At 59.8% G+C, this 25,022-nt stretch overlaps 1 protein-coding gene across 4 annotated transcripts; it reads right to left on the bottom strand.

The window, feature by feature from the left end:
* Window positions 1-224: 224 nt before the first annotated feature.
* KCNJ4 (potassium inwardly rectifying channel subfamily J member 4) lies at window positions 225-23,095 on the bottom strand. Of its 4 annotated transcripts, XM_021091490.2 has the most exons (3): window positions 22,288-23,095; window positions 12,337-12,533; window positions 225-2,377 (listed from the first exon to the last, which is right to left on the bottom strand). In XM_021091490.2, exon 3 carries the CDS (start codon window positions 2,336-2,338, stop codon window positions 995-997), a length of 1,344 nt encoding a protein of 447 aa, XP_020947149.1. In that variant the 5' UTR covers window positions 2,339-2,377; window positions 12,337-12,533; window positions 22,288-23,095; the 3' UTR covers window positions 225-994. The 4 variants fall into 4 exon arrangements, with proteins under 4 accessions (XP_020947149.1, XP_003126071.1, XP_084811420.1 ...); XM_003126023.7 differs by lacking the exon at window positions 12,337-12,533; XM_084955294.1 differs by lacking the exons at window positions 12,337-12,533; window positions 22,288-23,095 and adding an exon at window positions 22,031-22,118.
* Window positions 23,096-25,022: the final 1,927 nt, after the last annotated feature.

The raw sequence follows: 25,022 nt of genomic DNA, 5'->3' as shown, positions 1-25,022 counted from the left end.
AGGGGCACACACACACACACACGCATATATATATACACACATACACATATATACACATATGTATATATACACAAATACCACACACACTCCATACACACATATGCACAATATGCAGATACATTCCACACACACACACACACACACACGTACGTCTCATTGTTCTCTCCCTCTCCCTCTTTCCCTGTCTCTTCTTCCCAATCCTCCATCTTCAACCAGCCTAGCCCTAATGGACCATATACTTTATTAAAAATATATAGTTACAAACGCCATTGTCAGTCTGGGCTCGGCTTGGGGGCCCAGAGGGACCACAGGGAGGGAGGGCCCTCCTCCTACTCCCGGGTGTCCCACTCCTGCACCCAAACCCAGCGCTATCCAGGAGCTAGGACAGCTGGCTCTGAGGGGCCCCAGCCGCCAGCCAGCTGGGCAGGGGAAGGGGCTGGCCTGACGGGTGGGGAGGGGGAGGGATGCACAGCGAGGGACAACTCGTCCTGCAGGTACAAATGGCAGAAGGTGGGTTTGGTGCCTCCATCTCTCCCTTTATGGATATTTACAAAAGAAAGTCATGAGCAACAGACTCCACAGTCATGCAGAAGAAACGCACCCCCCTCCCGCCCCCCAAGCTAACCACCGGCCCCCCCAGAACCCCAAGATGCCCACCCCCCCCAACAGTCCAGCCGCCTTCCCCAAGGTTCTGAGAGCAAAGGGTGAATGTCCTCGAAGGGTCGGTGGGAAGAGGGGGGTGGGCCTGGGGTCCCTGAGTCACCAGTGGGTGGGCGCTGGGCAACCTGGGCTGCCCAGACTGAGGGCAGCCTGGGCCGTTCCCAGGCTTGGGTTCTGGAGCCAGTAAGAAGGGGTCCCCCAGTTTCCGAAGCCCCCCACTTCCCTCCAGAAGGTCCGCGGAGCCAGGGTGAGCTCTGTCCTGAGTGTGCGGGGGGTCCTGGGATCCCACCCCGGCAGAGGCTCTTGTGGGGAGCGACGAGGGCGGGCCTGGAGGTCAGATGGCAGACTCCCTGCGGTAGGAGATGTTGTCCAGCGGGAGGGTGGCTTGCATGCGCTCCAGATCCAGGTGGCTGCCAAACTCCAGCATCCGGATGATGCCCGCCTCCTCCTTGGAGCCCGCCTCCAGGCCCAGGCCCGCGGCCACGGCGGCAGCGGCCGCGGCCTCCTCCTCCATCTCCTCTTCCTCCTGGCTCATGAGGGCCAGCTCGTTCTCGTAGCAGAAGGCACTTGGCGGGGGCGGCGGGGCGGGCAGCACGGTGATCTTGCTCTCCTGCAGCTCCCGGGCGGAGCAGCAGGGCGTGCCGGCCACCTCGTAGGTCTTGTGGAAGCGCGAGTAGTCCACCTTGTAGTGGCTCTTCTCCTCGAAGACCACGGGCTCAAAGCGGTGACCCCACAGGATCTCGCTGGCCAGGTAGGAGCTGCGGGCCTGGGTGGTCATGGCAGTGGCCTCCACCATGCCCTCCAGGATGACCACGATCTCAAAGTCCTCGGACTCCAGCTCCTCCTTGCCCATGCCGTACAGGGGGCTGTCCTCATCGATCTCGTGGACGATGATGATGGGCGACACCAGGAAGATGCGGTCCAGGCCGATGTCGTAGCCCACGTTGAGGTCCCGCTGGTCCAGCGGCAGGTACTCCCCCTCCTGGGTCATGTAGGGCTTGATGAGCTGGGCCCGCACGTGGGCCTCCACGATGTGGCTCTTGCGCAGGTTGCCCACGCGCCACATGAGGCAGAGCTTGCCGTCGCGCACGGAGATGACCGCGTGGTGGCTGAACAGCAGCGTCTGCGCCCGCTTCTTGGGCCGGGCCATCTTGGCCATGATGGTGCCAATCATGAAGGAGTCGATGACGCAGCCCACGATGGACTGGACCACGACGGCGATGACGGCCAGCGGGCACTCCTCCGTCACGCACCGGAAGCCGTAGCCGATGGTCGTCTGCGTCTCCACCGAGAACAGGAAGGCGCCCAGGAAGCCGTTCACATGCATGATGCAGGGCTTGGGGGCCGCCGGGGCCGCCCCGCCGCCGCCGCCGCCTCCCGCCGGGGACCCCGTCGTGGCCCCTGCCGGGCCGGCCTCCAGGTCACCGTGGAAGAAGGCGATGCACCAGAACAGGAGGCCGAAAAAGAGCCAGGAGACGAGGAAGGCCGCGGAAAAGATCATGAGCATGTAGCGCCAGCGCGTGTCCACGCAGGTGGTGAAGATGTCCGCCATGTAGCGCTGCGACTTGTTGCTCAGGTTGGCGAAGTAGACGTTGCATTGGCCGTTCTTCTTGACGAAGCGGTTGCGGCGTTTCCGCCGGGGCACGTGGGCCTGCCCGTTGCGGCTGTGCCCGTGCATGTCCTGAAGCCGGCGTGCTCACCTGGGAAGACGCAGGGCCTGGGGGGGGAGAAGCCAGACACGTGAGATGCCGGGAGTGGTGGCCTCTGCTGGGGGGCGGCTCTCCTAGGACCCGGGGAACCCAGCTCAGGGCGGCAAGACACCCACCCAAAGATGCTCAGGAGGGGAAGAGCCTGGACCAGGACGCAAGGCTGGGAAAGTTAAGGCGGTCCTGCCGACAGGGAGGGAGTGCAGGGGCCTGAGCCGGTGCCTCCACGGCCAGCCCAGCTCCAGGATTGAGGGCTGCTGGACCAGAAGCTGAGGCCACCAGGATCCAGGTCCTAGTCTCAGCCTCTCACGTCCTCCCTCCCCAACTCCCGGTGCACAACCGGGTCTCCTTTGCTTGATGTTCCGATGTTCTGGAGGCTTCCTGATGCCCATCTCGGCATCGTCCTCCCAACATTTGTCCCACTTGCCCTGAACAGAGGGAGTCATGAATGCTCTGGGCCCCTGCTCATCTCCCTGGGTCCAGCCTCTGCCCTCTTGGGTCTCTCGGGGGTGGACATTCTCCTGTGCAGTCCAACTCAGCAGCCACTGGCCCCCTGTGGCTCTTACACTTAGTTAACATGAAATAAAATGTTCACTTCAGTTCCCCAGGGGCCACATGTGGCTGGTGGCTGCCGAGCTGGTCAGAGCAGATATAGGGCACTTCATCATGGGAGAAGGTTCTGTTGGGCAGGGCTGGGACCCATGGCCCCAGCTCAGTTCCTGTCCTGACCCCAGACTTGTTGGGAGCAGTGGTGGGGGAAGGCTCCAATGTGGTGTTCAAGACAGAGTTAAGGGGAGCCCTGAGCTTGGGCTCCCGGATAGGCACCCCTATTTCCATATCGCAGGTGGTAAGTGAGTCCAAATCCAGGCATGGCTAACTTCAGCCCCAGGTGCTGTCAATATCGAATAGTTCATGGTGTGGAGACCTGGAGTAGCGGAGGCAGACGCCCCATCATGTAGCTTTATATCCTCGGATAACTTATTTTAACTCACTGAGCCTCAGTTTCCTCATCTGTAAAATGGGGATCAAAATCCCACCTCGCAGGACCCCAGGAGATGGGAGGTGCTCTGTTAAAGCCAGGTGCCCTCCTGCCTTTCCGCTTCCAAGGAGCAGGATAGGCTGGTGAGAGGCAGGATTTGCCTGTCAGCATCCGCAGCTGTTTCAGTGGAGGTGGCCTCTCACCCTACCTGGTGGTGGGCCATGCCAGCTGGGCCCATGGTGGGCAGGGCCCCCTTCACCCCTCCCTTCCACTGGGGCTCCAGGAGAGAACTGGTGCTGCCCGGCTGGCAGGGCCGAGGTTGGGCACGGGCCCGGGTTCCTAGTAACGTTTTGGCCCAGAATTATATAAGGCTGGAAGTTTCTATTTTCTGTTCTATTCTTCTTCCTGATCTAATTGTGCATCTGTGGCAATGTTTATACACTTCCCCGGTTCAGGACAACTCGGTTGCCGCAGCAACCGGTGCGCGCCAACGCTGTAATTTAGAGATCAACAGCTTCAGAGCTGCCTCTTCCCGGGAGAAACTCCCTCTCTCAGCCCAGGGAGAGTGAACCCTGCCCCCACCGCCTCCCCCGCGGTCACCCCACCCCGACTCTGGATTCTTCTTCCTCCCCACCTTAGAAGGAGTTCCCTGGATCCCACAGTCCTGGATTGAAGTCCCGGATCCACTATGTAACTTGGGCAAGTGACTTGACTGTTCGGAACCTCAGTTTCCTCATCTGGCAAATGGGACCAATGAGACCCATCAGTCGGAAAACCTAAGCGGTAATGATTCTTAAGAGGTCATGATTTTAGCTGGTCGTCCCAGACCCTCTCTGCTCCCTCCCCTAGAATCCCAACAGCCAGGGCTCCAGGTGGTAGCCCCGAGGGGCTTGGGGGCCAAGCACAACGTCTAGGCCATACATTGTTTCCAGGAAGGTCTTCCCTCGATAAATATGTCCCTCTCTGCTCTGTCTCCCCATCTCAAATGCCTCCATTAGCACCACGGAGGAACCAGAGCTGGAAGGAAGGGTTTCGAGATCACTGATTTCCAGACTCTCATTTTACATCCGAGGCCAAGGATGCTCAGAGCCAGGATGAACTTGCTAAGGGTCCCAGAGCAGGAAGGCGGGGGGGGGGGGGGCTGAGCCAGTCTCCTCACTTCTGCTCCCTGGAGAAGGTCAAGATGCTTCTGGGGAGAGGCGGTTCCTCCCTGGAGAGGACTGGGGTAGGGTTTAGGGCCAGGAGAGAGGGCAGCAGCCCCGCTGGGCAGGCCCTGGGCCCACCAACCTCAGGTTTGCAGGGTAGAAGCAGAGGGGACAGTGTAGGGACCAGGGACTTTTTTTTGTCATAAGGGCTGCTGTCCCCCATCCCCACAAGCACCCACACTGCAGCTCATTTCCCCACCTGTTGGGAAAGCTGCCTCCAGGCGCAGGTGTTCCCCTGGACCTGTCACCCCGTGAGAGGCGTCTCCCTGAAGACCCCGGGCTGGTGCGGACCCCGCCCCTCGTCCACAGTGACCTGCTCACCATCACTCCATCACCACGGCAGGAGCGGGAGGCCCAGCTGCTGGCACCCGCTTGAGGCTGATCACACAAAGTGAGGAGGGTGAAGCCTGGCATGTGCCTGTGGGTCACAATCCCCAGGAGACGCCCAGCTTTTCTGTCCCTAATTTGTCACATGGAGCTTCCTGGCGAAGGCCCAAGGGCCCAAGAGAAAAGTGTGAAAGAGAAGGGGACACAGATCACAGGAGAGAGGCCACACATTGACAGCTGGGTACCATCCTCCTCCGAACAGAGATGTTTTATTAAGCTAGAGCGAGCGTGCAAGAGCGCCCTGGCTGTTCAGGTGCCTGTGTCATGGCTACAATTAAGCTTACTTTTCCGCGAGGCAGGGAGCTGGTCTAATCCGCTTGCACTGAATGTGAGCCGTGACACCTGCTGGGGAGGCGGTTTCTCGGATGGCGGCCCTCTGGCTGTCTGGCTTGGGGGCCTGGGACAAATCCCTCTGCTTCCCCACCTGGGCGCTTCCTCCTGTTGCTGTCCTTTATTCTAGGAGTGCATCCTGCAACTCCTTTCGTGGTGAACTTTCTTTCTCTGGGGAATTTTGGGGATGGGAGATGCTGGCTGCTTTTTTTTAAAGGTAACATCCTTTCTTGGTAAAGTGAGGAAATGATAACGCTGTGCAAGTTACCAACTTTTGTTTTCAGTTTCGCTGTGCTGTGAATATCTAGACTCTGGACTAGGGGAAGTTGAGGCTGAGAGCAGGGCTGTGGCACGTGAGTCAGCAGCTGGCAAAGGACACCTGGGCCTCAGGGAAACAGTGAAGGTGACCACAGGGCTGTCAGGTGGCGGGCACCATCGCTGTCCTGCCCCTTCCTGAGGAGTTAGGGAGGGCTGGACCCTGCCTGCCAGGGGTTCTGGAGAGGCAGGAGGACCACCTGCTCCTATGTCCTCTTAGGTTTTCCCTATGATTTTATGACACCAAATGCCCCCTCCTTGCTCACAGCTCCCTTTGCAAAGAAAAAGCCAATGAAGTTGCAGCAGCCCAGCAGCCTCAGCAGCCTGGGGAGGCTCTGCACGCAAATCTCCCCACGAGCACCTTCATGGCTTGTGGGAGACATGGTGGCGTTTGCACGTGCATCACACAGGCCCTCTGGCTCCAAACAGCAGTAGCAGTGGGTCCTGAGACCCGAGTGAGCAGGCTCAGGCCCTAGATGGCAGGAGGGAGGGAGGAAGGGGGCAGAAGCCCACACGCAGGGAGACCTTAGCCCACCTGCAGGACTTTAAGCATCTCATCGATGTTGGCTGGGACAACAGGGGAGGTGAAGTGACTTGCCCAAGGTCACACAGGTCAGCCGTGGGGGCCCAGGTGAACCCGTCATCCCTCCCGGTGGCCGCCCTCAGAGAAAACACTCTGAAAATGCCAGCTCTATGCCAAGCGCTCCCTGCTCTCTCTCGCTGAAGCATCACTGCAGCTCTTTGTTAATTTAACAAGTATTTATTAAGCACCTACCACAGCAACAAGCAGGGTTATTATTTCTCTTCCCAGCTGAAGAATCACAGGCGGGGGGTGGGGGTGGCGGAGCAGGGATGAGGATGGGGTTCACACAGCAGATGTGGCAAAATCAGGATTCCGACTCAGGCTTGGCTGGCTCCAGGCCCGGCTCACCCTGGTCCCCAGCCTCTGGTCTTCCCTTCACCTCCCAGAATGCCCTGCTCAATCTGGACCCCCTCATGCCTCTCCCCAGCCCTCCAGACTCAGCCTGAGCCCCTACTTTTCTTCAAAGCCTTCCGGGGCCACACGGCCAGCTGCCAGCCCTGGTACCCCGAATCCCCTTGGGTCTCACTGTCTGTCTGCACCACTCGGCTTCTTTTCAACTTTATGAAAATAATGAGCTGCTTAAAGCATCATGTTTGGGGTGGCAAGGCCTGGTTCTCAGGCTCATCTCTGTCAATCTCCTAACAGACCCTCTGTGGACCTCAGTTTCCTCATCTGCAAAATGGAGATGCTGCCAACAGTACCAACCTCACCAGGCCATGGTTGAGCAGAACGTGATAACTACTACGTAATAGAAACAATGGCTGAGGGTTCAAGAGGGCATTGCAGGTAAAATGCAAAAGAGAGGAGATGCTGCTGCTGCTGCTGCTGCTGAAGAGGATGATGTAAAAACAGTGGCCCCGGGGGGCAGGGAACCGGCTTCAAGTCCTGCCCCCCACCCCACTAACCACGCCAGCCAGGCCCTCCTTCTCTCCATCTGCAAAGTGGGGGCCCTCAATGCTCTCTGGCGGGAGAGTTGGGAAGTTGTAATGAAACAAGGGCCCAGCACAGTCTGAAATCAGGCAGGTGATCCAGTGGGTGTTGCTCAGCCTGATCAGCCCCACCCACCCCGGAGCCCCTCTCGGGCTTGGAGGGGAAGCGGACTCTTGCACCAGAGGGGGCACCCACAGGGCGGTGGGGGCGGGGTGGGGCCGGACCGAGGTGTGCAGGGGGGGACTTCCCTGGGAGAAGTGGAAGGACTAACACCACTGCCCCGTTTCCCGGCGTGTGAGGAGCACAGGGCCTGCCCCACTCCAGCTCCGGCCACGGCCTCTCAAGCCTGGACTGCTTGGTTTGGGTCCTTTCAACTGGAACACACAGGGATTTGGAGAAAAAGGGCTCACATGTGGGCAGCTGAGTCGTGCTTCTCAAAGAGTAAGAGGGAGCTGAGGCCAGATCTAGCCATGAGGGTGTCCCCTCCTGCCCAGGGCCCTCTGCTGGCCCCTGTCCTGCTCCTAGACCCTGGGAGGTCTAACTGCCCTCTCTTGATGCATCTCGAGAGCTCACATCTTGCCCCTCCCAGTGCAGTGACTCTGACTCTGGAGTCCCTGTACCACTTTCTGACTGTGTGACCTTGGGCAAGTTACTTAACCTCTCTGGTCCCTGAGCTGCTCATCCTTAGGTGGGGCTAACAGTATTCCTTACCCCAAAGACTGTAGTGAGAAGAAAATGGGGCTCGTGCACATCGGGTGCCCAGCGGCAGAGCAGGTGGTCGGGAAGTGGTCTTCCCTCGGCCCCCTCCCCTGGATTTCAGATATCGTGCCTCAGAGCCCTCCCCGCACCCATCACACACCTGTCCAACATTTCCTCCTGCACCAGCACTAGGGAGCAGGTGAGTAAGAGCAGGGGCCTCAGACTCCACAGAGCTGGGCGGGAGTGGGCTCGGTCCTGCAGGGTCCTGGACCTCAGAACCTCTGGGTGTTCGTGTGCAGAGAAAGAGAGAAATGCCTACCTTGCCGGGTGGTCTCGAGGGCCAGATGCAGATTATCAACTGCCAGAAAAGTGCAGACCACACAGGGGGGTGCTCAACAAACTCTGTTCCTCCCCCACACCTTCTTCGGGGCCCTGAAATCCCACCGCACGCGGCCCCTCCCCCGCTGGCCAACGGTGTGACATTGCAAAAGCCACACAGAGTGTTTAGTACGCACTTGCTCTGCGTGGGCTCTGAGTGCTTTACGCTGATCAATTCCTGCCATCCTCACCATGACCTCAGAGGACGTTTCCATTTTCATCCCTACCTTAGAAGTAAGAAAACCAAGGCACAGAGAGGTTCAGCAACTTGCCCAAGACCACACAGCTCGTGAGGAGTGGAACCAGGATTTAGAACCAAGAAGTTGAGCACATTCCTTAGACTCTCTGCTCTTCTGCCTCAGAGAAAACACTATCACATCAAACTTTCTTCACATCAAACATTTATCACACCCTCCTAGGGGCCAGGTTGGGTCCAGCCAGTCCTCTTGGGAGGAAAAATTGTCATAGGGCAAATTGGAGGCAGGACCTGGGTCCCTGATTTCAGGTCCACAGAGCCAGACACACGGGCAACACTGGGCTCCAGAGGGGCTCTGAGGGGTGTGGGGTGAACTGGTTCATCCCTCCAGCTCTGCATCCCACCTCTCCCTCCCAACCACTCAGCCAGCCCACGAGCAGGTCAAGAAAGCAAAAGTCCCAGGAAGTCCTGCTTACAGCCCAATGGCAGGTGCTGGGGGCTGGAGGACCCAAGGGCCACTGCTCCCACCTGCAGGTGTGCCCTTTGCTGCACTGCCGAGGCCTGGCCCCCAAAAGGAGCCCCTTCTAATGGCCACCAAGAGGTCCCCCAAACACCTTTGCCTTCCTGCCTTCAGGAATCTGAGGGCAAGGGCAGATCCCCGAAGGCTTCTCTTTTCCAGAACCACCTCAGCTCCCTGACTGGTGGCAGGACTCAAGCCCCCACTGCCGTGCCGTGACTTCTATCAGCCTGCTCTGCTGTGCGCTCTTCCTCCAAAGTCACTCACTCAATTACTACTACACACTTGCTGCAGGTCTGGCAGAGCCGTGGACTCACTGGCTTAGGCCTCAGCTGGGACAGATGCTGTCCACTTAACAAGCACTTGCACAGGCGGCAGCCATAAGCTGTGATGAGCTGCTCGAAGGATGAGTGTGATGGGAGAGAGAAGACAAGGGGCTCAAGTTTGATGGGGGTCCCCGAAGGCCTCTTACAGAAAATGACATTTAAACTGAGACCTGAGTAGTAAGTGGGAACCAAGACAATCAGGGAATTGTGTGTCTGTGTGAAAGGTGGGTGTAGAACATTCCAGAAAGAGTTGGTGTCGGAGAATCTGCAGCAAGGCCAGACAGCAAGAGTGAAGGGAGCAAGAGAGGAAGTTGCCCAGTTGAGGCCCCGAGGTGGGCGTGGGCAGGGTGGTGGCTTTCATCCTCCTGGCCATGGGAAACTGGCAGGTGGTCACACATCGCCTGGTTTGATCTTTTAAACTTTCACGTCACATCTTTATGACACAGAGGAGTAAGCAGTAATATACTAAATCCTTTTGTATCCACCATCCACCTTCAGAAATAAGACGCCCTCAGTGCGGCCCCAGCGGCCCCCTGCCCTGGTCTGGTCGCGCTGGGATGAGATGTGCAGGGCACAGCAGACACTGGAGGCCAGCAAGCGGGCTGCTGCTACCCAGCCGGGCGATGATGGTGGCGTGGAGCTGCCAGGGTGGGGGCAGTGCGGCCCGAGAGAGGTCAACAGTTTGGGGACACATTCTGGACAAAGGGTCCCGGGGTGCGGCGGTGGACTGGGTAGGGGTTGGGAAGAGGGGTGTCAGGACTAAGGAGCGGTAAGAGGCTGGGAGGGGACCAGGTTTAAGGAGCGACGGTTCCTGGTGTGTGGTGGCCTTGGAATGTCCACAGGGGGAGTCCATGGCATGTCAACCCCCCGGGATCGGGCAGGGTCAGACTCAGAAGATCCTGCACGCCTGGACGGCGCTGGAAGTTGTGAGAATGGATGAGATCATGAGGCAAGAACGCCAGGTGAGGAGGAAAGACGGCCCTAGAGCAGCACTGGGCGCAGCAGAGGGAGGCCAAGCGGCCGAGGGAGGACAGCGGAGCCACTGAGGCCAGGAGCAGAGGGAGCTGTCGCAGAGCTGCCGAGCTGGCCCTGACCAGCCAGGCCGCCTGGGCCAGCGGCCCACCTCCCTTCCCCACTTGGAAGCCCTCTCCTCCCAGCCAAAAAGGGTGAAAACGCCTCATGGGCAGAGAAGACAAGGGGCTGGGGGTGGGTAGGGGCTGTGGCGGGCCAGGGGCAGGTGCAGAGGTGACTTCAGCACAGTCCATCCTGGCACCCCGGCCAGGGGTGGGCGTGGAGGTGGCTGCCAGTCCCTCCCCTCCATTGCCTCATCCTTGGTTTCTCAACAAGCAAGACTGCAGGGGCTGGGGCTGCTGATGCGCACTCCCCCCCCCCCCCGCCCAGGATTCCCTGCTGGGCCCGCAGGCTGGACCTAAGAAGAGCTGCAGGGAGGACGGTGGTGGGGAAGAGGGGTCAGAGCCCAGTGCCCGAGCGCCAGGGTAATTCAGCAGAGGCCACCCCTGGTGGCTTCGGAGAGCCATGGGGCTGTCTGACACCTGTGTGGGCTTCTGGCCCTAGGCCCACAGACCGTCACGCACCAAGCAGCCAGGTGCCAGGTGTGCCCAGCCCAGCCTGAAAGCAGCCTGCTGCCCAAACACGGCGGCCCACCCCGCAGCCCTGAGAAAAGGAGGGGGAGCCCGGTGAGGAGCCGTGTGGGTCCTCGAGATGGGTTTTTAAGTGAAAAAAGGCAACGGTGTTGAACACTGAGTATAGTATCTACTGTTTGTATAAAAAAGGAGAGAAAAGAAATTTATAGACACACGTTTGCCGGTCTGTGCTTGTCTATGGATGGAGACCCGGGAAACCGGTGACATTGGCTGCCTCCGGGGAGGGGAAGCAGGTGGCTGGGGAAGGGGTGGGAGGAAGAATTCTCACTGTATTCCCGTTTGTGTCTTTTTAATTTTAGAACCATATAAATGTATTACCTACAAAAAAAAAAAAAAAAGACATATAGAAAGTTTTAAAATTAGTGTGTGCATTTGTGCATTTTCCCCAAGAAGGGCCCTAGCGTTCATGAGGTCCTCAAAAGGAAGCCTGAGGACACTTCGGGTGGCGGGTGGCTGTGGAAAGATGTCTCAACCTCTCTGAATGGCATTCGGAAGATGGGGAGGAACAAGCCCCACTTCACAGGCAAGTCGCAGCCAGGAACGGCGCAGGGGAGGGTGGGGGTTAAGAACCGTGACGTGTAAAAGCCTTTCCTGAAGGGGGTGACTTACCATGGGCTCCCGTTCTCTCCGCAGCCCCCTCCAGGGCTCCTCTGAGCCCGCAGTCCTCCCAGCAGTTCTGATGGGGGCCGCTGGCTCGCCCTTGCCTCCCTCCTGGAGCCCTCCAGGCCTGGGGGGCCCTCTCCAGGTTGCCCCTCTTCCAGCCTCTCTATGCCGAAGCCATGCAGTGCCAGGCTCAGCCTGGACTTAAAACACCACCCGGCCCCGGTGGCCCTCCTGACAGCCGCCTTGGCTCCTGCTCCAGCGTCTGCTTAGCCTCTTAGAGGCATGGCAAACCCAGCAGAGCGAGACGGAAGGCCCCCTCCCCGGCCTCCCCCACCTCAGTCTGTGACCTTCCCGGGCACCGCTCAGGCATCACACCTGGGCATCCTCCTTCCACCCTCCTCCAACCCCGTCATCATAAAAATGGCACAATCACCACATTTTGTGTTTACTCGGGCCAAGCCCTGGCCACTCCTTTGACCCTCATGACACCCAGGAAGTGGGTGCTGTTATCTTCACCCCTGCTGGGGTTCAGGAGCTTCCCCAACAGGTGAACCTCGGGATTGGGACCCTGCCCCTGGCTCCCCAGCCAGCCCACCCAGCCTGCAGAGCCCTCCCTGCGGCTCCACGCCACATCGGCGCCGGACGCAGGCTCCCTGCCTCCACTCCCCGTGCAGACCAGGCCCCTTGGGGCTGAGAACCCATATCCCTCCTCAGCTGGGAGCTGTCTGCTTCCCACCCTCTCCACTCCCGCCCCGACCCCCAGCCACGCGGGCCGTTCTGCTTGCCCCTCTGGGGCTTCACACGGGCTGCCCCTTCTGGATGAAATCCTCCAGGACTCCTCTGCTCACATCTTCCTACCATTCAGGTCTTGATTCAAAGGCCGCCTCCTCCAAGAGGTCCCCCAGGCGCGCTCTGTCTGTGTCCTGATCTTCCTGCCAGCATTAATCCCATCCGAACCGATTTCAGTGGCAGTCTCCTTGAGGGCTGAGACCTTGACTCTGCTTCACCCCGAACCCCAGTGCCCGGCACATGCAGCCACAATAAACAGCTGACAACTGACAAAGACATAAGATAATTTCAGCCCGTCATGATTCCCGTGAAGGACCTAAGCAGGGTGATGTGACAGAACGTGACCAGGGAGGAGCTATTTTTGTCACCAGAGTCAGGGAGAACCTCTCAGTGGAGGTGGCCTCTGGGCGGAGACCAGAACGAGACCTTCTGTGGCGCTGGAGGGAGGCAGGACGTCCGGGGCCTTGGGCCTGGGCCTCGCCCTCCCACAGAGCACCGGCTCCTCCTGGTGTCCCCCAGGTGTCCTCCCAGAGGGGCCATGCAGGGCGTCCCTGCTTCACGCCCAGAGTCCTAGGCCCATAAGAGGAGGTCGAGGTCAAGGAGCGGGGAGTGCTGGGTGGGCTGCGTGCAGGACCAGCAGGAGAGGGGGGCAGACAGGCCCCAGAAGGGTCAGAGACAGCGGGAGGGACACCCCGTGTCCAAAGAGAGGGACAATCGCTATCAGAACACCTACTGTGCGCAGGCGAAGCGCCACACCCTCCCTCATCATCTCTGACCCCCGGGCAGTTGGCTCCGGAGGCCGCAGACTCTCAGAGACCCCTCACTAATTCCTTCCTTCATCCATCAGCCTAAAGGTACGCTGAGCAGGCACGGCAGCTGCTCTCCTGCCCCCTGTGTCCCCAGCACAGCGCACGGCCTTCCCTCAGAGGCTCTATCAGTTGTGGAATGAACGAACATTTATTGTGCACCACCGGCATGCTGGGAGAAGAGAAAGGCGTAAGACATCACCCCACTTGCTGAGCTCTAAGTGTGTGAGGACAGGAAGAAAGGGTGCTCCCAGCCAGAGGGGCTGCACCGAAGGCCCCAGGGAAGATGCGGGGCACCCAGGAGAGCCAGCGCTGAAGCAGAGCTGGGCCCGACTGGGCTGGGCAGAGAGCAGGACGAGCACCCCGGGGATGGGATGGTTTGTGGGGAGGCGCAGAGTGGGCTGCCGGGTAAGAGAAGGGAGGTCTGAGGACCGAAGAGCAAGCAGCCTGCAATTCTCAGCATGTGTATTCTTAGGAACCAAGCATCCTGGAGAAAAGGAACCTGGGCTCACAGGCCTCCATCAGCAAGGCCTCCGGGATTTCCATACCGGGCAGGGGCTTTCAAACTTTCTGGCCAAGACCCGGAGTAAAAACAAGCACACTGTATACTGCTACTCATTATATAACACAGTGGAGATATTTTAAAAGTTGAAACAAGAGCATCACAAAATAACACTCCACGCTCACTACATACAAGTGCTTAGAATTTTTTTTTAATTTCTTTCTTTCTTTTTTTTTTTTTTTTTAAAGGCAGTGGACTCCCTAACTCAGTTTCACAACCACTACTGGGTCAGGACCTGCACGCCATTTGAAAAACACCTACCTTTAGGGTGCCTAGGAGCTGTGAATAGGTTGAGATGGGATCTAGGGCTTCTCTTGAAGTTGCAACTGACTGTCCTTGGATCACAGGCTTTTGAGGGGCACAACTGTGGGGAGAGCTGTTCAAGGTCATGGGAGGATATTTGGAACCGTGGCCCTTAGGGTCACAGGAGCTCTGTACTGTGGCCCAAACAACAGGGACTCTGGGTTCTGGGGTCCAATCCCTTCCCCCGGCCCTGTGTTAGAACCCACTGCAGATGCCATTCAGCGGTTGCTTGCACATCTCCCACGACACGGCGCTCACCCCCTCCTCAGGCAGTTCCCCAGAGTGTGGCGAGGCGGGGCTCTGCCATGCTATTAATGCAGCTAGTGACTGTAGGTCCTCCCCACGACTGTCTGTCTGTCTGTTCTCCTCTCTGTCTCCTGGCCTGTCACCTTAGGGACCCGAGCCAGCTCCAGGCCTGCTCTCTGCCCTGCTTGGTTCCCTCCTGTCCCTGGTGCCAGCTTCTGCCCCATGTCTGGGGGGTGGCCCTGGAGCTCAGCCAGAGAGAGGCTCTTTCCAAGGTCAGGTGGCCTCAGGATCTGCAGCTGCACGGCCTGGCGCTGGTGCTCAGCCAGCCCTGCCCCCACCCAAGTGGGTCTGGAGGGCTCAGCAGAGGTCAGGTGCTCACACTCAACATAGCTAGAGAAGCAGTATCTGAAAGTGATGGCCAGGGACCTGGAAGTCTGCCCAGAGTGGCCACTGGGTGGTCAGGACACAGCAGCTCATGTCAACAACAGGCTCAAGAGACCTTCCCATTAACTCTCAGATGCAGGGGTACAAGCCACCCTATGGTTCAGGGGGCAGAGGCTCAGAGGTGAAAAGTCTGCCCAAAGCCACACAGCTGCACCAGGGTGGAGCTGGATTTGAACCCAGATCTCCCGTTTCCCATTCACAGGCCTCAGCTGGGACGACGGAGGCTGGGGGCGAGACGCCTCAGGGAAGCCAGGGAAAGCTGACCACCCTCTTGGAGGGGGACAGGCTAGATTCCTTGGGCCCCAGAGAGCAGAGCCAAGGCCGAAGTGTGCATCAGTTAGCAGAACCCTCGAGACATATGTGGGCTTCCCAGGAGATGGTGATCGCCCCTCCAAAGGGTGTGGGGGCTCTGGTGCCCATGTGTCAGAGTGAGTGTAGCCCCTTCTGTCCCCGTCCACATCACCTACAGCCAGGGCCCCCTCTAGCTCTGCGCCGGCCACCTCCCCCCTGTGGCTTCACGGAGTTTCCAAATTGCTGGCCCATTCCATCTGTCGCTCAGGCTGAGTGGCACCTTCACTCTCCCTTCTTCTTAGGCCCACGGTGGGAGAGAAGCACCTACAGGATGTTTGGGGCAGGGGGTTGGAGAGGAGCTGTAGGGTGGGGTGGGGAGGAGACTTCGCTGGGGTGTCCCAGAGGCCAGACGGTAAAACTTGGTGCCAATTCTGCCACTGAGGTCAGGCTGGGCCAATTCCCCTCCCCAGGCCTCAATCTCCCCATCAGTAGAATGGGATCAGCCCCTCACAGTGCAAGGACGCCCTTCTCCCTAGGGGCCCCCTAGCTAAGGTCCCTGTCCACCCTAGCAGCCCAAGTAGAGCTAGGCGGGGTAGGGCTCCGAGAACAGATGGGGTAACAAAAGGAAAAAGCCAGGCACCTGCCTCCCCATCACCACAGGTTGTCCCTGTGTCACAGAGGAGCAAAGAGAGGTTCCCGGGGGGAGGGTGACCTGGTGTAATGTCACTTGGGATAAGTGAATAGCTAAGGTGGGATCCAGATGCAGGCCTGACTGACTTGGGCAAACTTCCTCACTCAGCTGCACCCGCTGTGACAAGGGGGTGCTGGCCCTTCCCTCTCTCCAACCTGAGGTTTTCCCAGGAAAGAGCGGCCAAGATCAGCCCATTCCTCCAGAGACACAGGGAGTGTCTGAGAGAGACAGGGGGTGTCAACAGCCCTGGGAGGGGAAGGCAGAGGAATTAGGAGGAGCCCTGGTCCAGCCCCAGCTCTGTTGCCATTGCTGTGTGATCTTGGGCAAAGCACCGTGGTCTCTGGGCTCTGCTGTTCCCTCTCCTAGCAGAGTGCTGGAGAAAAGGCAGACACAGGAGCAGAACAGGGCTGCAGGGTAAAGGTGGGGAGAGTTTCCTCCTTCGTTCAAGGCCTGGGGGTGTTTCTGCCCAACTGCACCCATGACCCACCGCCTCTCCCCTCTGCCCTTCTGGAGGTCCCCCACTGGGCCCACCTAGAACAGGCCTAGACCCAAGCTGCTGGCTGATAGGTTGCCGTGACAACATCAACTCCCTATACAGCTCCAGCCGGGGTCTAGACCACCAAGAACCACCTTTCTTAGGTATCCCCTCTCCCTGACCTGCCAGTGCCCCTTTTAGGCACCTCTCCTCCCCTGGTTCATGGGCCAGATGTTCTGGCTGCTGGCAGTAGGGCTGGTCAACCACTGGCCAGGTAGCCGCAGGCCAGAGTGGGGGAAGGGGCCAGGGAGAGGAAGGGGAGCCCCGGCTGCTGAGATGCACCTTCCCTCTTACAGAAGGCCAAACGGAGGGGCCCAGAATGGCTGGAACTGGGTGCATCCCAGCAGGACAAAGGACATATGGCTCTTTCTCCCCGTCAGACCTAGGGCAAACCCTTGCTTCTCAATGAGCCTCAGTTTTCAGGTCCGAAAAGTGGGAGTGAATCCTGTCACAGGACTAAGCAAGATCACGAATATAAAGCCCAGCACAGAGCCTGGCGCATGGGGGCCTTGTCCCCTTCCTGCAGCTGGACCCCTGGGAAAACCTTTGCCCCTCTGCAAGCAATAGCACCATCCATCTAAGCAGCTTGCATGTATGAGTGTATGAGTGTGAGCACATGAGAGAAAGTGTGTGTGATAGTGAGCCAGAGCGTGTGTGAGTTCGAGGGGGTGTGTGCTGGGAGGAGGTGAGGCAGGAGGATGCCCAGGCGAGCCAGCTTTCCTCCACCCACTTGTCCGGCCTGTGTGTCCTGAAAAGGAACAATGATCTTAGGACCAGATCCATCAGTTCAAATTGAGTCTATTTGTGTTGAGCCAGCGCCTCTCCTCCACTGAACCTCAGTTTCCCCTTCTGTGAGCCGAGTGAACCACTGATGCCCCGAGTCAGGTGTGACACAGGGACCAGATGGCGGCTGCAGGGGCAGAGCCGGCCCAGGCCTTCGAGCATAGGGGTGGGGGCGAGACCCAGTGCAGGCTGGAGCGTGAGCTCCCCTGCCCCTCTGGCTGCACCCCACCCACCACCCCGTCAGCCCCGGGTGCGCGCCTGCAGGAGCGCGCGCTCGTGTGTGACTCAAGGTCTATTCATAGCTGAGCTCCACCAGCTGCAGCGTCACAAGCAGAGGGGCCTCAGCCCATATTATTATTTCAATTACCATCTGAATTAAAAGTTTGAGCAGCGATCAGCCCACGTAGCGAGGCGCAGAGGGAGCAGGAGAAAAATCAAGATGAAAAGGAGAAGAAGGGCTCTGCTCAGAGATCTCCCCGCACCCCAAGGAGGGCTGAGTCGCCGAGGAGGCTTAAAGGTTATGCCAACCCCCAGGATTCGTGCCCGCCCCTCGCCCAGGGCCCAGGGTCCTCCTGGGAACGGGAGGAGCACTTGAGACGACAGCGCAACCGCAGCTACTCCGTGGGAACAGAAGATTTAGTACAGATTCTTGGGCACGCAGATGGGCAAACCACGCTCAGAGAGGGTGATGAACGGACCCAAGGTCACAGAGGGAGCCACGCCCAAGGCTGCTGGCTCCAAGACCCTCTCTTTGCCAAATAGGTCCCACCTACAGTTTCCTCCGGCCTCACAGGAGAGTGACAACTGTGGGTGGCCCTGGGGCAGGACCAGGGAGGACAGAGGTGGACCTGCTGTCCCTGCTGGTTCCTCTTCCTGTTCCCTTTTCCTGGTTCCCAAGGCTGACTCCCCCACCCACGGCCCTAGCCTCGAGCCAGCACTCCCCTGCCACCTGCCAAACCGGTCAGCAGTCTGCACCCCTTGTCCCAAAGCTCACTCCACCATCAGCCCAAAGGCCCCGAGGGGGCAAGGCGACAGAGCCCTGGTCCCAGTCTAACTCTCTAGCCCCTTTCAGCACCTTCAGGCAGGCCGTTCTTTGTCTCTGAGCCTCAGTCTTCCCATTTGTAAAATGCGTTTTCCTCTTGGGCGCATGTCTATTCCTATGTCTTCAGAATGGAGCCCCTGGAGGATCTCTGAGGGGGTGTCACGCTGTGGGGGCGACACATCATCTCCTGCCAAAGCCCCAGCCCAGGGGAGGGACGTTTCCACTCCTTCCTCAAGGAAGTCCCAGGGACAGCCTCGGAGAATCAGACTGGCCCAGACTCCAATCCAGGCTCCTCCACTTCCCTGCTGTGTGACCTTGGACAAGTCACTGAGACTCTCTGAGCCGTGGCTCCCCCATCTGTAATATGGGGACCTCAGTCCGACATTGTGGGCTTGCTGGGAGGGTTGGAGGAGAAGGACGGACAAGGACCTGGCGGGCCGACGTGAGCCTCCTTGCTGGGAAGCCAGTAAGTGCCGGGGCTGCCTCCCGGCTCCTCTCCAGACATCACAGACTCTCGAGATCTGGGAGGTGGGAATATCACTCAATCTCACCCATGAAGCGGGAGTCACCCGGTCAGGCTCCCTGGCAGGTACTCAACTGGTTCTACTTGAAGAGCTCTGGGCAGGAGGAGCTCACTCTTTCATAAAACATCCGACAGATGCTCCCCGTCTTTCTCTACCTCCAGTTCTGGGAAGCTTCTAGAAGGGGCGATCATCTTCCATCTGAACCCCAACTCCAGCCTGTCTCTGACTGGGACTGCCTGAAACTGGCTTTCAAATGAGCCTGAAAGGGAGCGCTTCAAATAGACCAAATGAGGGGTGGAATGAACGGCCAGGGATGGTGGAGACGGGGCAGCTGGGGGGCAGGAAGGGAGAAGGGAGGGAGCCAAAGGGCGCACTGGGCCCTCAAAACTCCGGGTCTTGGCCGGGCTGGCCGCATCCTCCGCAGGGGGTGTGTATCTGCCTGTGTCTCTGCCTACTTCCAGGCAGGGCTGGGATCCCGGAGGCCTGGGTTTAGGACCCAGCTCTGCTTCCTCCACCCTCAGATCATCACTGTGACCTTAGCGGTGGGGGTGGAGGATCCACTTCCCTTTCTGGGTCTCAGTTTCCACGTCTGTAAACTCTGGGCCTCAGACCAGCAGTTTAGCGACAAATCTGGTTTGAATCGACACCCCGTCCTGCCAGCGGCTGGGATGGCTGGCCCCTCACCTCCAGCCCAGCATGCTGGGACCCATGGGGCTCCCGAGTGTCTGGTTTCAGGCCAGAGACTCTGTCTCTTCCCCCTGAACCCCTCTTTTGCGTCCAGTACCTCTCTCCCGTTTCTTGCTTTTGAGGGTTCTATCATCCCCATTTTACAGGTGAGGAGATGGAGGTAGAAACAGGGAAAGTCACTTGTTCAAGGCCACAGAGAGCTATTCGCAATTCAGGACTCCTTCTCTGTGCCCAGGAGAGCAGCAGGACTCAAGGGCATCTTTTCTCAGGAGAGTCACCGAGATCTTGAATGGCCAACCGTTCTGGATACAGCTGTAGACTCTGCACAGGGTGGGGGCTGGGGGGGCTGCCCAAGGTCACAGAGCCAAGCCACCGCAGACTGGGGTCCTGAACTCAGGCTCCCTGCCTCCCGGGCCTCACCTCGCCAAGGGGACAGAAACACAGTCTGACCTCCTGCCCTGCCCGGAGATCTCCAAGATTAGAGCTCTCAACGGCCTCTCGGCCCTGCCTGGCTGCTCCCAGGAGCCCCTGATACCCGGGACGGAGGGAGAAGAGTGAGCAGGAAGACAGGAAAGAAAGTTGAGGGTTGGCCGCTTGCCCCCAGCCCTCTGTCCCTCCCTCTCCTTCTCTCCTCGTGCAGGGGGAGCGGCGGTGATGTAATGCGCTCGGCTTTGGTCCCGGTGCCAATCTCAGAAGAGAGACGACAGATTGCGTGAGCCAAATTTGGCATCCTAGGGGGAGAGGCATGAAAAGTGGAGATGTGGAGGAGAGGAGCGAGGAGCCTGGGGAGGTGCAGGAGAAGGCCCCCTGCCCAGCAGACCCCAAGACGCCTCCCCGATTCGACTCCGGGCCCCACCTCCTCCCTGGCCCACCTGGCCTCCGGGCCTCCCCTCCTCACTCTGAGAGGCCAGCCTGGCTGGTCCCCGGACCCTCCAGGCCCAGGGCTGCCAGGGCTGCCCCCCCCCAGCACACCGCTCCAGCTCCATTTCCCACCGCCGCGAGTCTCCTGGTTACCATGTTGCTGGTTGTCATGTCGCTTCCATGTCCTCGTGACTCAGTGGTCCCCGCAGAGGGCCCCCCTCCTCCTCACACCCCCCTCGGCACACGCCCCCGCCTCCCCCAGATCCACATTAAGAACCAGCCCGCCCTGTAAGCCTACACTGTTCCTCCTCCCCTTCCCTCTTCCATCCTAAGCTAAGAAATCCTTTCACCGTATCTCCTAGGGCTCCTTCATTCTCTGCTCTGCAAATGTCAGGTAAGAACCTACTATGCTCCAGACTTGTGTCAGCTGCTTCCAGAGACCTGACCTAGTCTGCGAATCACTCAGCAACCCAAAGAAGTCAGTGCCGTCATCCCCACTTCCCAGGTGAAGAAACCGAGGCCCAGAGAGGTCCGGCCAGCTGCCCAAGGTCACCCAGGAGAAATTCAAGGCCAGCCCTGTCTAGTCCCAGTCACTCCAATACTTGCAGGAGAGAGGAGCTTCCCTTTCCAGGGTACACCCAAAGGTTCCTGAGGAAGAGGTCCCCAGCCCCAGGTCCCCCTCCTCGGATGCCGGACACTGCCCTTCTTGGTCAGTCCTCTAGTTCAGGCCACGTTCCCCCTCCCCGTTAGCTATGCCTCTTCCCAGAGGTAAAATGAGTCTTTACTTCCATTTGCTCTGCACTTTCCCAGCCTGTAGACAGCCCTCGGCTCCCTCGAGCCCAGCCCCCCCTCCCTTGGAGGTCAGTGGGACAGGGGACTGACTGCTGTCCTCATTCCACAGATGTGGAAGTTGAGGGCCAGGGAGGAGAGCGGCTTGCCCGTGGTGCTGGCCCCTCTGCCAGCTGAGCAGACTTCTAGGAGCCCAAATGGGGGCTACCCAAGGCCCACTGCCCAGTGGGGAAAACCCCAGGAAGAGCCCATCCCCCAGGAGAGAACCAAGTAGAATGTTCTAGGTTCAGCCCTCCAGACTCCGATTTGGCTATAGGTCAGCTCAACAGCCAACCGCCTTTGCTCCTGCCACACCGCACGGCAGCCCTGAGCCCAGTGCCCCCTTCCACATGTTGTCCCCTCATCCCAGGCCACGCCAGGACCACAGTTTGGCTCTCAGGCCCCCAAAGTCCTGCCAACAGCTCTCAAAAGTCCCAAAGCCATGGAGGTCACAAGACTGGATGTGGGGGAGAAACAGAATAGACATTCTACACACACACACACACACACACGCACACGCACACGCACACACACACAGGTCTGGCTCCTCTCTGGACCTTGCATGTGTGGCCCTTAGGCCTCCCTCCCTCAGCTCTCTGTTCCCTCAACCTGCTTCTTGGCATCCTCCTGCTCCGGAGGCCCCCGCCTGCTAACTATGCCAGGCAGCCCTCCACCTGTCTCTCGCCCACCCCCACCACCCCCCTGCACCCTCTCCCCATCTTAGAGCCTGGGCTCTGGAAACACAAGTGCCATGTAGATGCTGGTCAGGGGACACTGGGCACGGTTGCAGGGAAGTTTCCCTACTCCATCCAGACCTCTCTTTCCTGGTGCTCTCCGTCTAGGGAGGGAAGGCACTCTGGCCTCCCTCTGTGGCCTGTCGCCACCGCTGGGAAGCCTGAACTGCTTCATCCATCCCTGTCCACCCTCTCTAGGGTCTCAGGGCCCAAAGCAGGTGCTCAAAACGTGAGAAGAGGGATTTTGTTCTGTCAGGGCCATTTTGCAAACAGGCTGCAGTTGGGGAGGTGGATAGGAGACCCCCCCCCCCCTTTGCCACAAGTCATCTGCTTTGAAACTCCTCCAACCCAGTGTGACAACTGGGGGTGGGTGGAGGCAGGGAAAGGTCACGGCCGGGGCAAGAGGTCCAGGCCCTTTGCACTCACCTCTACCCCCCCTCCTGGCAGAAACCCAGACCTTGACGCTCCTGAGACGACGACGGACAGAGGACAGAGCTCCTCGGCTCCGGGGAAGTCGCCTGATCGCGCTGAACGCGCGCCCGGCGGCCGAAGCCCGGGTCAGGGGATAAGGTGCCGAGCGGGCGGGGCCCGAGCCGCCAGGCCCCGGGACACACACACATACACACGCACGCGGCGGGACAGACGGACGGACAGCGCCAGCGGCGAGCGCCGGCCGGGCTTACCGCGGGGCGCAGGGTCCGACGAGTCTCCGGGAGGCGGCGAGAGGCCGCTACATCCCACGGCGCAGTCGGGCGGGCAGCGTCCCGGGCCGGGAGCGGGGAGTCCCGGCGCCCCTTCCCCGCGAACTCGGCGGCCGGCCCCGCCCCCCTCCCCCGCTGCCTGTGGGTCTGTCCGTCGGTCCCCCGGTGTCCCGGCCTCCGGGCCGTCCCGCGCCGCTCCCCGCCGGCCGCCCAACTTTCAGCGCTGCCCCGCGCCGCGCCCTCGGCGCCGCCTCAGCTTCAGCATCGTCGGGCCCCGGGCCGGGGCTCAGAGCGCGGGGGTCCGGGGACCCATGGCGCTGGAGCCCCCCGCCCCCGCCGCCTTCTCTCCGCCGCCCCCACGGTTCTCTCGCTGTCCCTCGGCGCTGTCCCCCGCCCTGCGCTCCGCTCCCTGGCCCGCTGCGCTCGCCTCCGGCCCCGAGACCCCCGAAGCCGGCCGGCCCGGGCTCTGCCGCCCCCGCCCCCGCCGGCCCCCTCGGCTCTCGGTCTCTCGCAGTCTCTCCTGCCCGCCTGGGTCTCTCCGACTCTCCCCGCGGGCCCCTGTCTTCGTCTCCGTCGCCCTCCCGGTCTGTCCGCTGCCTTCCTCTGCCTCTGCCCTCTCTCCCCTGAGCGTCTCTGTCTCGCTCCGGGTCCCTGCCTCTGCCTCTCTCTCTCTCTGCCTCCCACTCTCGGTGCGGCCCCCGCGGTCTCGGACCCAGGCCCCCGCCTCTGCCGCGTCCCCGGCTCGCCCGGGAGCCCGAGCTCCCGCCGCCCGCGGCGCGCCGAGAACTCCCAACTCGCGGCACGCCGCCCCGCTTTGCGAGACTTTCGCCCCTCCTCACACGTGACCCGCGCCCCGCTGCGGAGGCCGCGCCCCCCCACCCCAGCCCCGGAGCCCCGGGCGGCCCGGGGGACCCGGCCCCGGCCCGTCCCCTCAGCCTAGCCCGGCATCACACCCCCTCCCACCCGCGGGCAGCGCCGGGCCGGGCAGGGGCTGGGGGCCGCGGGGGCCGCTCCTGTCCCAGATCCTGCCCGGGTTTTCCTCCTCCCTCCAGGAGCACTCCGCCCAGAACCCGCTCCGAGAATCCGCTCCCAGGTTTTCTCGCCCCCCAGGGGCAGGTGGAGAGGGTTCCTCCGCGCCGGGAAGGGAGTGGGTGGGATAGGGTCGGTACCCGGTTCCTCGGCTGCGGGCCACTCCCCTCGGCGGTTCCCTTCCCCTCCTGCAGGACTGGCCATTAAGGACCCTACGCACCCCGCCCCCGGGAGCCGGAGGTGTAACCCTCCTGGAGGGACCCTCACCATCCGCTGGGCAGCACCGCCCCGTTTGACAGACTGGGAAACTGAGTATCAGAAAGGGTCATAAGTTTGCCCAAGGTCACCCAGAGGTGGCAGAGCCGGGCCAAACCACAGTTTTTCCTTCTCTGCGTCCCCATCACCCCAAAATGTCTTTATAGGGAGGATCTCGCCCGTTTCCTTCTCATCTTGGGGGCGCACCGGTCTGGACCCCACACCAGTCTGGACTGTGGGGAGAAAGCCCCAGCTCCTCACAGCCCCTGGCGAGCCAGCCACTCCCGTGGCCATTCCTGCCACCTCACTCTGAGGATGCAGGAGGTTAGAGGATGTAGGGTGCGAGGATGAACGAATACCTGCAGTTAGATAGCCAGAAGGACTTCCCTGGGAGCCTGGCCATCTCTGACTGGCCCCAGTTAAGTGAGGGAGATTGGGGCACTCCAAGCCGGACCGAGAATTTACTGAACATAAAATCTCCAGCTCATCCTTCAAGCTGACCCTCTGAAGTTGCCGCAGGCACAGGAACCACCACACTTGAACCATCATGACTGTTCCCAATCCCCACAGTCCCTCCCCTCCTAAAAGGATTGCGTCCCAACTCCTCAGTGTGATGTACAGTCAGGTCCCACCTTATCTCACACCCCATATACCCACACATACACCACGATGCCTACAGATTCCCGAACACACCAGATGCTTCCACACCTCTCTGCCTTTGCACATGCTATTCTTCCTGCCTTAAATGCCCTTCCTGCTTCTCTGCTCTAAGAATTCCTGCTGTTTCCCAAGTCCAGCCTCCACGCCACCTCCCCTAGGAAGGCCTCCTGCTGCCCTTAGCAGAAGTCATCCATCACCTCCTCATTCATTCATCCAGCACCGGCCACAAGTTTAGTTCTTTTTTTTTTTTTTTTTTTTTTTTTTTTGTCTTTTTGCTATTTCTTTGGGCCGCTCCCACGGCATATGGGGGTTCCCAGGCTAGGGGTCTAATCGGAGCTGTAGCCACAGCAACAGCCAGAGCCACAGCAACGCAGGATCCGAGCTGCATCTGCAACCTACACCACAGCTCACGGCAACGCCGGATCAATAACCCACTGAGCAAGGGCAGGGACCGAACCCGCAACCTCATGGTTCCTAGTCGGATTCGTTAACCACTGCGCCACGACGGGAACTCCACAAGTTTAGTTCTTGTTAGGTGGGCTTGGGAGTCAGGCCAACCTCAGCTACAGCACTTAGGAGCTGCATGACCTTGAGCAGATATTTTATTGAACCTGTTTATAATATTAAGACCCTGGAGTTCCCTTGTGGTGCAACGCGTTAAAGATCCAGCGTTGTCGCTGCAGCAGCTCAGGTCACTACTGTGGCATGGGTTCAGTCCCTGGCCTGGCAACTTCCACATGCCACAGGCATGGTAAAATAAATAAAATAAAATA

The sequence above is a fragment of the Sus scrofa genome, chromosome 5, assembly GCF_054392235.1.
Source record: "Sus scrofa isolate SSC_HxYL_T2T_F1_AM1 chromosome 5, Sscrofa_HxYL_maternal_Yorkshire_Landrace_v2.0, whole genome shotgun sequence".
Classification (NCBI taxonomy): Eukaryota; Metazoa; Chordata; class Mammalia; order Artiodactyla; family Suidae; genus Sus; species Sus scrofa.
The sequence above is the reverse complement of the archived record's forward strand: the minus strand, read 5'-3'. Positions and strand labels throughout refer to the sequence as shown.